Raw genomic sequence first — 17294 nt, 5'->3', positions numbered from 1 at the left:
AGGTAGAGGAGCGTTTATAGATCTAAATGCCTCTGTAGAGCTCTGGTGCTACATTTTCTGAGTAAATGCCAGGAAAGGCACAAATGTTTTTTGGTAGTGGGTTTTAAAGGGTGTCATTGTCTGCCTTATACAAATGTAGTATTTTTCTGAACCTTTTGTTGAAGTAGGAATGAGGCTGGAATTTTCATAATGCTATATATAGCTTGTGGTTAAGGACAATTAAGCAGGACAATTACATTTAAGAAGGTGTCTTTTTTCATGGTTACTGCTTTACATTAGTCATCTTAGGTGTTATGAAAAATATACAGACAGGGTAAGCAAATAAAGCATATAAAATGAAGGCTTTGTGTTAGAGAACTAAGCAGAAATGGTAGAGTTGAGTTTGAAAGAATGATGTTGTCCATTCCTGTAGAATTATTTTTCTCCCTACCTCCTCATACAACCTTCAACACTCTAAACCAACACTTGCCTCATGCTGTGCAATGAATTTTGTATTTTTATGTACTGTATGTAAAATGTCTGAGATACATTATTTCAGGGAATATTGACACACAGGTGGCTCTGATAGCTTGACATGAATTATGCTTCTATAGAGATGGGGTGTATATTACTAAATTCTATCAAGAAAAGTAATCCTTGCTCAGGTGAGCCACTACTGAGTGCTTAGAAAACTGCTATGCTCTTGTCTTTCTGATCCTTCTCTACAGAGCAGTGTCATTTGGGCACTTCAAACCTCCATTTTCTTTGTTCTCTCCCTTCTTCTTTAATGTTATTTTAATAATGCACAAACCCAGAATAGCGAGCTGCCCATTATGAAGACTTGTAACTAAGTTGAAAAGGTTTGAGTCGGTGCTTTTTAGTCAAACTTCAAAACGGCTCTCCAGTATTTCTTAATTTTGTAAAGAGACTCTCAAATCTGTAGCTCCTGATGACCTGACAGTGCAAGCTGTGATGGGTATGAGTGATGCTGACACCTGTCTGTGTGTGTGTTTCTGTCCCGTGTGCAGCTGCCCCGCTGCTGCTGTACGCGAACCGCCGGGACCTGCGGCTGGTGGACGCCGCCCACGGCAAGGAGAACGCCACGGTGATCGTGGGCGGCCTGGAGGACGCGGCCGCCGTGGACTTCGTGTTCCTCAAGGGCTTGATTTACTGGAGTGATGTCAGTGAGGAAGCCATCAAAAGGACAGAGTTCAACAGATCCGGGAGCGTGCAAAACGTGGTGGTTTCTGGGCTTCTGTCGCCCGACGGGCTGGCCTGTGACTGGCTGGGGGAGAAACTCTACTGGACAGATTCAGAAACAAATCGGATTGAGGTTTCTAACCTAGATGGATCACTGAGGAAAGTTTTGTTTTGGCAAGAATTGGATCAACCCAGAGCGATTGCCTTAGATCCTGCAAGAGGGTAAGTCTTTTTTAAAATACTTACAAATACCAAAATTTGTACTGTTTCTTGTTTATAGGAATGTGCCTTTTGTTGACAGAGTGACAAAACTATCCCTTGTCTCCTCAAAAAGGAAAGAAGCACAGAAGTTTCTCTCTTTCATTAGGTGAAAAAGCCACCTCATAGGCCTAGGGTGTGATGGTGTTCACAGGGGTCCCAGGATGAGGGAAGAGATGAGAATGTTGACTCCATGTTTCAGAAGGCTTGATTTATTATTTTATGATATATATATTATATTAAAACTATACTAAAAGAATAGAGGAAAGGATTTCATCAGAAGGCTAGCTAAGAATAGAAAAGGAATGATAACAAAGGCTTGTGACTGACCGAGACAGTCCGGACAGCTGGACTGTGATTGGCCATTAATTAGAAACAATCACATGAGACCAATCACAGATCCACCTGTTGCATTCCACAGTAGCAGATAATCATTGATTACATTTTGTTCCTGAGGCCTCAGCTTCTCAGGAGAAAAAATCCTAAGGAAAGGATTTTTCAGAAGATGTCACGGCTACACTAGGGGACTTCACTTCAGACTTAAGGATAACTAATTGAAAAGAAGCCAAAAAATCCCGCTTGGGCAATTTACTGGAAAAAGAAGTGAACAAAGAAACTAATCACTTTGTAAGATGTTTTACCAGGAGCAAGAACCTCTGGCACCTGGCTTGGGGTTTTTTTTTTGTTTGTTATTTTGCCTTTTTATTAAACCTTTTTGTTTTCCACACTTGCAACAGAAGCCATCCTGCTGATTTTTATGCCTCCAAGGGTAGCTGAGCTATCTTGGGTGTGTTATAGACCTCTGAGAGCTTATTAGACCTGGCTCGAAGAGGCTACTGTAACACTTGTTTGTTGCATGATTTCAAATGCTGTTGTCAAAGTTATCCTAAGCCATTTTGCATCATTTGTTTCTCTTTCTATTGGTGTGATTTGCAGACTTGTGAAGTTCCATTCATATTGGTTTGTGAGCAATCAGGAATCATCAGACTTCAGAAAACAGTGCTAGAAACTTAGTTTGGCTGTAGTGCAGAAGATTAGCAGAAATGGAGAAGTTCTAACCTAAAACTTAATAAAATCTGCTTTCCTTAAAAAGCTGTGTCAGCTGCCTGTGAACAGACAGACTTGTGCCTCTCTGAAGTGTCAGGAAATGAAATTTTTTGCAGCTTTGTTCGTTGTTGATATTCATGCTTTATTGAAATATTGGAAGAAATGGGAGAAGTCAACATACTGTATTAATAACAACTTGAGATGTGTTTTGAAGCTTAATCAGAAAATTTACAAGAGAGGCTCCTTTCCCCCACCCTTGGGGGAATTCCTGTTTTAAAAATCCTGTGTTTTTGTCTCAGCTCCTTCTAGAACTCTGTTATAGTCTCAGCTCCTATTTGAGTCCCTGGATGTGGCTCTTTTTGCTCTGTTCTGGGCACAAAGCAGTGTTTGCCAACAGTGGAAAATTCAGTGGAGTTTTGGTGATGTTAAATGAATGGCTGGCTTGAGGTTACCCCCCAAAGGCAGTCATCTGTGACAAGGTGTTTGGGAGAGCCAAATTGGAATACTAATGGAATATCCTTGATGCTGTGTAGCCTTTTGAAAATATTTTATATCTGTGGTATAGAACAAGTTTTTACTGTATTTTTTTTCCTTGATCAAACGAGCTAAGCTGTTGTACTGCCATTTCACATATGTTTTTCAGCCAACTCTTTTTTGGGGGTGACAAATTGGTGCCTTGCTTTTTTGGAAAGATGAAGGTTGTGTTTCGCTGCTTGCCATTTCTTTGCATTATAATTTTTGTTTGGCTTTTTTCCTCCAAAAGAAGAAAATCTCTGCAAAACTCGGCTTCTTTCCTGAACTTCATAGAAACACTATATTTTGAGTATTTTCTTCTACAGTTCCAATAGTTCTTTGACAATTTATAAGCAGAAGATATGTTTCTTTTCCTGTACCTATATTTCAAGCTTTGGAAATAACAAAAGTATGGATGTATGCTTTTTCCATGTATTCCCAACTTGTAAATTGGAGGCAATGATAGTTAGGTGTATTTTATTAGATTCTAAAACCTTTTAAGAGTGTAAAGAAAGTGTAATGTTTGTGTCTTTTCTACCCACCATCCTGAAAGTGAGAGAAAAAGGAAGGAAGCACACATTTAAAGTGGCTTTGATTTGGCTTGTAATCAGAGAGAATGAGATTGTTGGTTAGGAGTAAAGCTCTGTTGTGGAGCCTGTTGGTCTTTGTTTAGAACTGTGTTTGTATTTTCTGAACGTGCAGAGTAGTATGCTCAGCAATCCCAACTCCATGTTTGCACACTCCTTACTCTTTCTTAATACTTTACACCAAGAGGAAAATACAAAAAGACAAATGAAATAGGTCAGCAGTAAAGCAAACCTGTAACTTTCTCCATACTGATGATCTGTCAAAGCAGTAGGAGTAAACACTCCTAAAAATATGCTGAAATTTAAAACAAAATAAGCAAAAAAAGCAAACACCAAACCCCCTTCCCCAACTCAAAACTCCTCTGACCAAAGCAAAAAAATCCCTCCAACAACTGTAATTTAAGGACAAAATATTTTCTTTCTTCCAAATTTTTGAAGGTTGCTTTCTAAGTTGTTATGTCAAGGGTATGTTTTAAGAAGGTAATACAGCAGTAAATCCACTTTATGGTTTACCATATTGCAGGTGCAAAAATTGCAGTTCTCACATGTAGTTTTATAGCAGAAAACCTTTCAGCTTTTAATAAATTTGGTTACATTTCAGAACAGCCTCCAAAGCTTGAAATATAGGTGGAAGGGTGACATGAGCACAGAGATGTAAATTTAAAAAGAAAAATAATTCCCCAAACTGTTCTTGTATGGATGCTTCTTTCACTAGTATTTACTTTTTTTTTTTTTTAGTCCTGTATTTGTCTTTTGGTTTCAAGATGTTGCCTGGCAAATAGTGGTAGGAGTGAGCCATAAAAAATTCTTAGAGCAGTTAATAAAATATGAAACCTGGAAAAGCAAACCCCCTCACATTTTCCTGCAGTCTAATCCACCTCCTATTATGCTCAGACAATGTTTGTTTCAGATACAATTTTCTAAACTTGCAATTCATGACAAGAAATAATTTAGCAAAACTTTCGCTAAGGTCATCCTTACCAATTAGTTCAGTTTTTCATTGTTAAAACAAGTTAAATTGTGAAAAATAGTTTATCTAACATAGCATGCACCAAATGTTTCATGAAAAAGCTGAAAGCTGATATAAGTCCCAAACTATTAGGCTTTTCTGGGGTTGGATGTATGTTTATTAAATGTATCTCTCTTGCTGAAAACATGAGACTGCCTACTTGGAAATGAAATGTTAACAGTATAAGCTAGCAGAGATACACAGCGATGAATAATACATTTTCTTGGAAGTGTCCCACATAGTGAAATTTAGTAAAATTTCAATGTTTCACCAGTGCTCTGGTCTTTCTCACAACTGCTGCTGTAGGACACTCCAGGGTTGTGAAGGTCACTGCTTGGTGCTGTGATGCTTTGGAGGAATGTCACTGGGCTCTTTCAGAGCACATTGCAGAAGCAGTTGAGGCATTAAAGAATAAATTATTTGGGCAGCCTTTACTTCACTGCCAAAACCATCAGGTGATTGTGTGTGAGGTTCTATGTGTAACTGAGATACTGGAGTACAACTTGGACTTGGTTCCCATGTCTGTTATCAGTAATAAGAAATGCAGTGGCTTTACTAATGGAAAATATTTCTTATTTGGTAACTGAGGCACAGCAGCCAAGTCTGGGTTGGTTTTCTTTTTTTTTTTTACTTTCTGTAGGAAGGCATTAAAATCTGAAACATCTATATTCTTCTCACTGGCCATCTCCTATGTACATTCTGAGGTTTGAGCTTCTCATTGCTCAAACTTACACTACAACTTCCTTGTTTTACTTGTCTTGATACTCAATAAAAATAGCAGGAAAGAGAAGGACCCGAGATGAAGGTGAGGGGAATGGGATGTTAGTTTACCCTTCTTTTGAAGTGAGCTGGCAGGTTCCAGGAAGGCTCCTTGGTCCTACCCATCCTTTCTGGAACTGTTTTCCTGACTGGTGTTAAAACACAAGGCCCTTTTTAATAAGATCTGCAGCTGGGGATAACACTGACACTTTACTGGTGACTTTTTCCAGGAGAAGACCAGGAGTTAGATCACCAAGTGCAGGAGAGCACTGTATTTAAGAGCAGCTCACATGAAAGTTGAGCAAGTAGAAAAGAGATTTTTCTGCTTCAGCCCTCAAGATGAAAAAAAAAGCCATATCCAGCTTCTTGAGCAAGTATTGCTTTAAAGTGCAGTTTTGTATATTTGTACTGCTGTTTTCTTGTTGTCTTGGGTTTTTTTGTTGTTGGGGGCTTGGTATGTTTGGTTATTTTTGCTTTTTAATTTGTGCAGCCCTTTTGTCCTTGTGGTAAAGGATTCATTATCATAGTTTCAATTCCCCCAAAATTACCCTGTAGACAATCAACTTTCTTCATGAGGAGCACTATCAGAATGAGCTGGCTTTTCTCACTTTTATGTGTGTATTGTTCACCACAAAGGGAATTTTAAGTGTCTCCTAGAAGTGCTGACTAATTGCTTGCTTTTCAGTACATGTTTTAAATCAAGTAACTATATAGAGTTACCTTAATTGTTAAGGTCTTGTAAAACTTTTGGGTTGTAAAGGGTTTTGGCTAATGAATGGAATTAGAGTACAAAGAGCTACAACGCTTTTTATGGCAGCTCAAGTTGATTTCTGGATGAAGTACTTTGAATGTTGGGGAAGATCTTCAGGTTTAATGGGTGCCCTTCCCCCAGCAGACTTGCATTTTTTTCATGCCAAATTTTGCAGGGAACACATAATTTTTTTATGGACTTACTTCTTTTGTTTTTTTGAAAGTTGAAAACTGGTGTCTGAGCATGTCAAGCACAAAAGTTACTGTTGTACAGGGCTCACATCTTAGCATTGCAACGAGAGATTTGTGGGAAGTGGTAGTACTTTTGCTGAGTGGTAGATGTTATACAACAGAATAAGAAAAGGGAAATGGACAGTTCTATTAACAGTTACAGTACCTTTGATTTGGGGGAAAAACATTTTAAAAATGAAAAAAAAATCAGAATTTCTCAGTAAATTCACTTGTACAGTATCTTTTTGTTTTCAGGCAAGTTAACATAACATAAAATGGCACTTTGGATGTAAATTCCCAAAATAGTGCAAATGACTGAAGGCTTTGCTTCATACCTTCTCTTGCTTGATGCCACCTCTCCCCTGAGCAGATGATTTCTGACTGGAAATCTTTCTGCTGCTCCTGTGCTGACAGTAGTTTCACAGGTGACAGATCAGTACACTCAGCTGATTGTTTGCTGTATAGCCTGGCCTGTGTACCAAGGAGGTAATTTTGAGGTTTTACAGGTGACATGTGGGCAGGTGATATGAAATCTGCAGACTCCTCTGATTATGGCACAGAGATTTAGAAGGTGTATTTCATATTTCTTCACCTAAGGAGACTCTGTTGATCAGATGGTGTTGATGATTGCAAATACATCACTAAATTCGGGTAATAGCTGGGATATTAAAAATCCACAAGATACTTTTTCATTACTTAAAGATTGCGACAGTATTGCAGAGGTTGTCCGGATGAAACTGCAGCAGGGATGGCCTGCCTTGCCTCTTGGGGCTGCATGTAGCTCCGGGAAGATCTAAAATGCAGCTCTGCTGTCACTCATAGGTGAGTGATTCTTGCACTGCTGGTTGACTTCAATCTACAGGCATGGCCTTTCAAAGCAGAGAAGGTTGCCTAGGCCAGGATTATACTGCCAAGAGCCTGGCACAGCATCTGGAATGTTCTTGCCATCTCCTGCCCCAGAACTGCTACAGCTCCCTTTGCTTCTCAGGTACAAGCTGTTTGCAGTTTTGCTCTTGGTCCTATGAAGGTCTTTGTGGCTACTGGAAACAAGAGCAGACATTATTCATTTATTGTAATAGCCTTGAATTTTAACTCAAGGGGGTTGTTTGTTATTGTTTAGGGGTTTTTTAAATCTCATCGACAGGCAAAACTTTGCGAAGTTTTTTTGAGATTGGTCCTGTATGGTCCATGCTAGTTTCTAGTCCTGTGCTAGGATATTTCCATGTTGGATTGATGCAGAAATTGTAAAGGTGTCATTTTGTTGCACAGCTCAAAATGTTAGCTCCTTCCTCATCATCTTTTTTCTCCTTGTGTGAAGGAGGAGGTGAAGGAAGGTAACCAGAAACCCACATACTTAAAACAGTGAGGACTCGGAGAGGTGACCTCTCTTGTAAATCTTGCTGTGCTGGTTTTAGATGTTACTGCCACTGTCTGCCTGTCCTCACCCTACTGCCAGAGGTTGCCAAGAACTCAGAGGAACATGCTTGCTAATATATTTTCTTTATTTTGCAGTTGTTTTACCTAGTTTTTTTCTTTGTGGGAGGAGATGGGAGAGATTTAGCTTGCTAAAATCAAACCAGAATTGATTAGTGCAGGACAAACATTTTTCTTATAGACTTGTATAACAAAGTTGTAGATGTTTTTAGCTTTAAGCAAGTTTGAAAATAGTTTTACATCCCTACCTCCTTCATTCAGTTCTTGGGCTAGAAAACAAGGCTGTGGAGGGGATCAGCTGGGAGCTGTGCTTTCCAGCTCCTGCAAACCTTCTTGTGAGTGTTAGGAGCATCTTGCAGCACTGTAGAGTTTGTCAGAACACTTCAGTTCTTTGGCTTTTTTTTTTTTTCACTTTTTCTTCAGCTTCAGACTTGTTTGGGTGAGACATGTATAAAATGATGTTCTATTGGCAATTTAAGGTAACTTTCAATGGGATGATTTGTCCTGTCCTTTAACAGGTCAGTGCTGTAGTGATAAGGGTGACAGGAATTAGTTAACTTCATGCAACTTGCTATAAAGTATTCATGTATCAAAGTATACTTCAGATTTGCATGCAGTGTTTATTTAATAAGTTAGAATGAAGTATTTAAAGTAAGGTAGTAATTTCTGCTCTGCATGAATAACATCTGGTGATGAGTCTTTGGGCAGGCTTCTGTATCTGCATTTTCAGTCCCTGCAATTATAATTTAGCATCCAAGTCTAGACTATGAAGACCTATTGTATTTAAAAAAAGAAAAATCATGATTTTAAGCTTCTGTTATGCATTATGTTAATTAAAAAATATTTTTTCACACACTTCTAAAAATGAAAATATGAAGATAACTTTTAATAACTTAACAAGAACTCAAAGGGACCATATTAATTTACAGCAGAGAGTTATAATCTGGTAAATTGTTCATTCTGTGTTCTTGCTTGAGAATTCCAAAGTAGCATTGCTTGTGAAGGAAGTGGAGAGGCTTTAAAGGAAAGTCCCTGCAGTTTCTGAGGAAGGGGCCAAAGTAAAAAAAAAAGTCAAGAAACAAACCAAAAACCTTACAAATAATCCTTCCCTCCCCCAAATGTAACTTAGATAAGTTGGCAGTGTTTGTCAGGAAATCATAACTTCAGAATCCATGACAGCTGTTAAGACTCGTAGCCAGGAGCTTGTGATTGCTCACTAAAACCACTGCAGCTGACTGAGCTTAATAATCACAAGGAATTACTTTTATAATTCATCTTGGAAAAAGGTTTTGTTTGTAATCTCTTTACTATCTCAAAGCAGGATGTTACAGAGGAGATTTTTTTCAGAAATTATGATGAGCCTTGCACACAGTGTGTCTTAAGGCAGATCTGCACCAGAAGACAAAATTAGCCTTTAGTGATTACAACTCATTGCAGTGAGGTTTAAACTTTTTTTGCTGCATCCTGCAACTATCTTCTTGCCTTTCTTGGTGAGCTGCAGCACCACAACCACACTTTCTGCCATAAAATGAAATTATACTCCCAGTTCTTGCTGTGCTGTGTCAGCCAATACACCTGTACAGCTGACCAGGGGCATTTGCAGCTGTACAGAGCCAGCCTGAGTCACAGCAAGTCAGAGGAGCATGGTGGTGTCTGGTCTTTTCATGGGGTACACAGATGGAAGAAATCTTAATTTCCTTCATTTAAAATCAGAGTAGGGCTGGTTGTTGTGGATTGGGTGTGTCCTCCATCCGTGTTTTGGGGAGTTACTGAAATGTGTTCATTTTAGAGTGTAAAGTTTGGTCCAAACTTTAGAACAAAGGTTTTGGTCCGTGTTGTAGAAAGTGGAGCAGAAAGTTGCCTTTGTTCCTCTGGAGGACATTGATAACTGGATTTGACAAAAAAAAGATTGATTTATGGTTCATTTCTTGAAGAAAGCTGATAAATTCTTTTGCTAGCATGTTTTGAAACAGGCTGATAATATTCTTTAAGTAAACTATGGATTACATTTGTTCAAAAAATTAAAATCAGAGCACTCAGCTGTATGAAATTTCAGCATGATTAACAAAGAAAATAGTCTATAGAAGAACCATCTTTATTTGGCTGCATTCCTGGAAAAAAATAAGGCTGTCCCTGTGGAGAATGAATGTGTTCCAGTTCTGACATCTCTGTAAAGTGGTCAGATAAAATGTTACAGGATAATACATTGTATGGAGGACATTTAGCAAATGCAGCTTTTGCTGTGCAGCCAGTGAGAAAGGAGGACATAGCAGGGACAAATGCTGAGGTGGCCTAATAAAATAACTAAATAAGCATTTTGAGAACTTGTGCAGTGACCCTGGGACAGAAGCAGATTAGAGTTGGTTCACATTACAGGATGTCAGGGCTGTTAGTGGAGCCTATATCTGAACCAGTACTATTTAACCATCTTAGGATCTGTGTCTATATTCCCTGAAAATCAGCTTGAGCAAAACAAGTTACTGCTTTGGATTTCTGCTTGACACTTGGAGAAAGAAATTACTCCATTTAACTCTTGGCTGTACACCTATAGCCTAAGTTGTGATTTTCTGGTCAGTCTGTTTCTTTGGTAGTGGATTCCCCCTTCTAGATTGTTTTTAAAGCATCTGGCCCAGTTGTGGGTGTTCTGTAATGAGGGAAAGTAATAGAAAAAAACCTGAGCCTTGTCAGTGTGAGCAGAGTCACTTCAGATCAGCCAGTGATGCTGTTCCATGGTATTGCTCTAGATTTTAGACTGTGTACTTTAAATGCATATGTGTGGGTGAGAATGTATATGTAATATGTGTTTGTGGTGTCTGTGTCTAGTTAATTGTATCTCATCCTTGAAACCGTCTAATTGGTTTGTACCTTAAAACCTAAAATCCAAACAAACTGACGGAACATCTCCTTCCCACCCCCAAAAAAAACCCCGACCAAAAAACCAAACACAAACAGCAAACCATAAGTGTCCATAAATATGGAATCCTTTTTTTCCCCTTGAACTGATGGGCAGAAATATAAAGAATAGGAACACATTTTCTGGACCTTAATGGTTTAATTAGAATCCTTCTAATACCACTCTCCTAAAGAAAAAAAAAGTCAGCACTCTGGGCCTCTCTCTTCCACCCTCCTCCCCCGCCTCCTTTCTTTCCCCAGGGTTGTTTAACACATACTTTACATTTTCATTTCTCATTTTCATTTCTCATGGGAACCGTGTAGTTTCTCACTTTTACATCTTAATTTCATGTTTCAGCATAAAGTATTAGTTGTATTAAGTTTTCTCTGTCACTTCAAGCAAGAAGTAGTAAAGATAGGAAATTATGCAGCTAAGAGCACTGTTAAGTCTAAGAGGTTTTTTCTAAATAAATCTGTGTTAAGTGTGAAACTTGCTCTTTTTATTCAAAGGATAAGTAAGATCTCTGCTCTAGCCCATTGTTTAAAAATTCCCTTAAAATTCAAGAAAATGGTCTTGTTTGTGTGATTGTGTAAGCTTGTGTGGTTCTTTTGCTGTGTATTGTAGCAAAGCATATAAATGTCTTTAATTCTCGAGCAGAAGCAGATTCTTTTACTATAAACAAGATGTTTGTCATAGAATAAAACTGTGCCTTATATAATGATCTAACCTCCAGGTTAAATTCTGACAAACTTACTCTTGTACTAAAAGATACTATTTTGATATTTCTATGATTTTTAGCATGCATTTTTCTTGTATATGCAAAAAAAATTTATTTCTATGAAGTGCATGTTTGGATCTGGTTATAAGCCTGGCTAGCCTGGTGTAAAAACCAAGCAGGGGAGGGAAATTACTCCAGAGGGATATATGGTTTATAAAGTAGAGGAACTGTAAGTCTATCCTGGAAGAACTTTCAGATACATAAACCAAAACCAGCTATTTCTTGCTGTAAACACTTGAAATGTGATGGAGCTTGAGCAGTTGTTAACAGTCCAGAGCTGTCTGGTTTAATTGTCCCTGCTTATGTGGCTAAACTGGTGCTTCACCTGATCATGAGATGTCACACAAACACTCTACTAGCTGTATAAAAAGTACAGATTGTGCTGTAATTTTACTGTGCCTTCCTGATTTAACAATTTGTTGTTTTATTGCAATAGCATGGCATGCTGTTTTAATCAGTATTTTGTAATGTGCTTAGTGTGGCCAGCAGTGGTAGCGGGAGGTTCTGGCTGAGCATTTCTGTTGCCCTGTCTCTCCACACGTGTAAAGGCAATTTCTTGGCTGAGCAGGAGCATTGCTGGATGTGGTGTCCAAGCCAGCCCTCAGTGCTGAGCTGGCAGCTGTAGCATGGCTTGGCCAACCAGTCAGCACTGTAACCAGAGATTTGTTTTAGTAAAGCTCTGATTGCTGCTCATAACCACTAAAAGCTTTAGCATTAAATAAATTATATAGTCCTAATCAACATTTTATAACTACAAACCAAATTTGGATTTAAATGATGGATACTATGAAAGCATGGAAGTACAATGTGTTCTTGAGGTTTGACAGAAATGTGTTACTTAACTTGAGAAGAATTGTCTCCTTGCATAAAAGAATGTTCTTCTATTTAAAGAAATGAGACTTGGAAAACTGAGTCCTTAATATAAATGTATTTGTTTTAATGTAATTAAATATGGTAATTTTTCATCAACTTGTATAACCAGAGCATTTTGCCCACTATTTAAGTAGACAAAGGGCAGCCTTTTTGATAGCCATGAAATGTAAACAGGTTCTCCTTGCTTGCAGTCACAAGTTTCCCCTGTCTGGGGCAGATTCTCATTAAACTGTGGCCCTATTGTTGCAAGTCCTGTCTTCTCTGTATCCCTCTTCAGAATAAAATGGCTGCTGTCACACACAGATAATTAGCTTATGAAAATTAAAAGAGGAGATTCCAGAATGTGGATGATTTCTACGCATCAGCAGTTTTAAATGTCCAGCAGGATACACCTGAAATAGAGCCAAGCAGTGTCTGGAAGAAAGGCTTGGTAATTTTTGTGTTTTGGGGCTTTATGGTCATCCATAAAGAGATAGTCTTGACATTTTCTCCAGTATGAATAGGACTCCAGATGCCAAAGGGCCACCTGTGCAACAGGGTGGGAAGTTTTAGATTTTTGAGTTCTGGTTCCTGTTCAAGTTTTTTTTTTTTCACTCTTCTGCTTGCAAAGAGTGACCTCTGCAAATAACTACTGAATATTTTATCTGTAGAGTTCACCAGTATAATGTTAGCAGTATATACACCAAATGATCTATGAATAAGAAGTGCCTGAAATGTGTTACAGAAGCCAACCCATTAAAAACAGAATGTAGCTGCAGAACAACTTGGTTTGGGTGTAAGTATTTCAGAGTCTGCAAAGCCTTTGGACTTTTATCTGGAAGCCTTCACAAGCATCCTTCCTTGCTGCTTGTTTCACCTCACACTTTGTGGTCCTGGAGCTAAGGAATTGGAGCAGCTATCAGGATGTTTGGAAAAGATGGAGGAGAGAGAAACTCCTGAAGATGCTCTAAAAGTAAGTTCATAAAGATCAGAAGTAAAATTTGTTATATTGGAAAATGCTGTATAGACTAGCAGAAGTCCTATATTTAAGGTAAGAAAAGACAAAACAAATAGAGTGACCCAAAACAATTAAACAGGCTTGATGAGAACACTCCTGAAATAAAGTGGAAAGTCATCTATGGGAATTACTTGATGCTTCAACCTTGCTTTGAGTACTGCCTGTCTAATCTTAAACTCATGAGTGACTTGGCATCATTCTTCTATTGCTGATTTTCAGGACTAAATTTGATTGGGGATTGTTGTTCCTAAATTTACAACTACCTGCTTAGCTAGGGAAAGGAAAATGTTTTGTAGCAGTGGAAGAATCTGCAGAGCCACTTATCTGTAAACTAAATTTTTGGAGTGAATATACTAAAAAAAAATGGCACTAATGGAAAAGCATGCAGTATTTTGAAAATAGGGTTACTCAGTCAAGTTTCTACATTTAAAAAACTTAGTTAGAAGCAAATATGTGGGTTTTGAGGTGGAAGAAGATGAGACTTTTTTGACTACATATTTATCAAGATCATCTAATTGTGCCATTCTTCTTTCCTTCTCTCCCCTCCACTTGCCTCCACCATGTACACCATCCACTTTTCCCACTTTCAAAGTGTGCTTTGCCATCAGCTTTTGGAGGGAATGTGTGTAATGTAAGCATTAGGGATATCCTTTGGGGTTGTGGCTTTTAAGTGCTTTTCTTTCTCAAGTTCTGCTTTCCCAACTATATTTCAGATGCTCCTTAGAATCTGTCCTGTGACCTGTCTGGTTTTTCAGGCTGGCTTGTTGTGGTAGACCATACAGTTTGGACACATAAAATCACAGTATTATTCCTTTTTTTGCCATAGCAGTGTTGACCATGCTGTTAAGGTAGAGAGCTCTGGTTTTGTACAAAGTTTGTGGCATTCCAGTGTCCAGACTTGAATGATTGTTTTTTTTAGTGCAGGACCCTAGATACCATATAAAACTCCTTTTCAGGAACTGCTGAATATGGAATTCAAGGGTTTTCCCCTTGAGATGGTAAAGGATATAATTAAGCTTAATCTATGTATTTTTTCTGACCAAAATCACATTTAAAACAGTGTGATGACTGCTCTCCCCTCTGTGTGTGCCAAAATTGGTTAATGAAGTAGAGTTTAGCTGGGAATTTGAGAAATGCCCAAGCTACGTAATGAGAAACAAGTATGTAATTAATTTTATGCTTGACGTTTTTAAAAATCCATTTCAACAAAAGGAATGGCTACATTTTTCTTTTGCACATGTGTCTTTGTGGCAAATGTATGGTTCTTGTGAACCATGAAACTTGCTATTTCCATGATCTTCTGTTGCTTCTAGGTAGGTTTCCTTTGGTGTGAGCATGGTCAAGAAGTTCACATGAATGTAAGACAAAGCTTGTCCAACATATATTGAGTGAATGCTTGACTGATGTTTTTATGATGGAAAAGTTCTGGGTCTTTTTTAATGAAACAATAAGAAAAATCTATGGGAACAATTAGCCTTTTTATGTCTGACTTTGAAGATATTACATGACTTGTTTCTTCATTTCAGCCTGTCCCTCTGGAATTACAAAGTCACTGGCATCTATTTTCTCAATACTGTTGAGAGCTGTGTACTAATCTTCACAGAGATAGTTTGGTGTTTTCTTTGTGTCACTAACTGTGAAGTTTTAAGGATGTAAAAAAATAAAACAATTTAATGCTCCAAAATTATAATGGGATATGATTGATATTGATTTATTAATTGATATATCTGGAAAGTAAAAAAAATTCCTAGGTAAACTGTGTACCTAAAGCTTTTGACTTTAAATAGTTTTATTTCACCTAGAACTACCCTGTCTTGCATGACTGAAAACAACACCACTTTAATGTAGTTGTGTTTCCATGCCTGATGAGAAATCATGTAAGTTAAGAAAGTGGTAATTTAGGGCCTGGTGCAGTCTCCACCTAGACATTTGTAGACTGAGTTATGCAATTCACATGCCCTGTTATATAGTTAATTTGATTACAACACCTCATTCAGTGTTTCAGCAGTAGGAACTGTTTGACAGGAATGGCCATGCCCAGTTTTATTTCAGAGTATCCTATTTTTCCTTGACTTTTCTTGTGGATCGATTTGTTGCCCTCTTTAGGATTCAAGGTGCTTTAAGTTGTTTTCAAAAACTGAAATTCTCTGTAGTCAGCTGATTTTGGAGACAGTAGTGGGCATGGACAGCATTCTGGTTTGGGGCAGAGCTGCCCTTCAGTGAGGGTATGACTGCAGTTTAGTAGTGAAAGAGTTGAATTGGTTCTTTCAGAATTCAGTTTTATTTGAGTCCTGGTCTATTTTTCACAAGTTTCCCTGAATTTAAGTTTGTGTCTATCACCATGGTAAGAAGTAGGAAGGTATGAAAGTGGAGTGGGAAGATAGAAGGTTTTACATTAAACAAAAATAACTAGTAGTGAAGACAGTGTGACCCGATAAAGGTGTTTTTCACAAACACACATGAACACCAAGCTCTGTTTTTTCCTCCTTTAAGTGTTTTACTACTATTCGTATTGTGAGAAGTAGGGTTGCTTTCACATATCATAAGAGGAAGCAAACCTTTTTTTTTTTTTGCCAATCACTTTTTAAGAGTTCCCTCTGCTCTTTCAGGCTTTTAGTCTGCTTTGTAGTGTTTTGTATGTGTCACTCTTGATGTGTTCCAGAGTGCATTGGATGAATTTGTTGATTGAAGCAGTTCTTTTATTTATCTCTGGAAGCACAAGAATGGGCAAAACATGTCAGCAAAAGTAAGCTGAATGGTTCTACAGACAAATTTTTGTTGCTGCCAGAAGAAAAGTACCATGTGATTAAATTGGTATTTTGAAGTGTATTTTCAGTAATAAAATCTGTGACCATTGCCAGGGTGAGTGAGGTAAATGTAAACTCTACTGGGAGTGCTGTTCACAGAGACTTAGGCACTTTTTCTTTTTATGTGTAGGTTCTTTTTTGCATAGAAACACTTAGCTGTGTGATTTGTGGAATGATTGTGTGAGTAATGTTACACCAACACATGGAAATGGTGGCTGCTGGGCTAGAACCAGGGTCCACTTGGAGGCGTCTGTTGTCATGTGCACTTGGTTCTGAGTTGGTGGGTAGTGGTTTTATCTTTTATATTGGTATTTTATATCAATGACAGCTCACAAATCACAACATAGCACAAAGCCTTAAATAGACAATTGCTTTAGGGAGCATTTAATTGATGGTTTGTCACCCAAAAGGGCACAGTCTGCGAGGTTTTGGTGTTGTAAAGGTCTAAATGTAACCTGGGAAATGAAGTCAGGAAATGTAGCAACTGAATATTTTAGTTGAGGGTGAGATGCTATTTAATTTAAGTTAAAAGCTGTCAAACCACTTGCATAGATAAATAGATGATGTCTCAAAGGAAGGTTTCTGTGTGTAACTCTTGCTATAATGAATGCTCAGCTCCTGTGATTAGCAGCAGAGTGGGCCATGATATAAAGTATCAGGTATCCAGATAGCATAATCTGAAATAATTCTGAAAATGCCAACAGCTGGTTTACACAAGGAAGTCAGTGTGTAGAAAATAACTGTATATGGTAGCGTTGCATCACTTGCGCTTCAGAACTTACTTGTTTAGATAAGGAATGTTTAGGTACTGATAAAGTTGATGACTATATGCCCTGAAATGGCAATAGTTACAAGCATGTAACTTTACAAAAGCATCACATATTTAGTGGTGTAATATTAAAAGACAAGAGTTTTAGTAGTGGTGCAGTTGGCCTTATCACTATAGTGGAGTGAGTGATTTGTGTAGCACCGAGCAGATTCTCTGTGTACTACAACATTTTTCGAGGGGTGGATAACTGAGAATTTTGTTTCTGATTCTTCTTTGTGTGGTGTATTGTGGTTTTGGTGGTTTTTTTGATGACAAATCCTGAGCAAATCACTATTTCTGACTTAAGTTTCTTTTTCAAGACATTTAATGTTATTTAGCTGGTTTGTGAGCACAACGTGGTTATCTGTTTT

At 38.1% G+C, this 17294-nt stretch overlaps 1 protein-coding gene across 1 annotated transcript in view; it reads left to right on the top strand.

Moving 5' to 3' along the window:
• Positions 1-964: 964 nt before the first annotated feature.
• The window catches only part of LRP6 (LDL receptor related protein 6), a 99450-nt gene continuing 83120 nt past the window's right edge, over positions 965-17294 (top strand). Inside the window, exon 1 of the mRNA XM_031057013.1 lies at positions 965-1401. Within this exon, the coding sequence (XP_030912873.1) occupies positions 965-1401 (437 nt within the window). The remainder of the gene's footprint in view (positions 1402-17294) is intronic.

This window comes from Geospiza fortis, unplaced genomic scaffold, assembly GCF_000277835.1.
Source record: "Geospiza fortis unplaced genomic scaffold, GeoFor_1.0 scaffold10, whole genome shotgun sequence".
Lineage (NCBI taxonomy): Eukaryota > Metazoa > Chordata > Aves > Passeriformes > Thraupidae > Geospiza > Geospiza fortis.
This window is presented reverse-complemented; position numbering and strand designations above follow the sequence as displayed.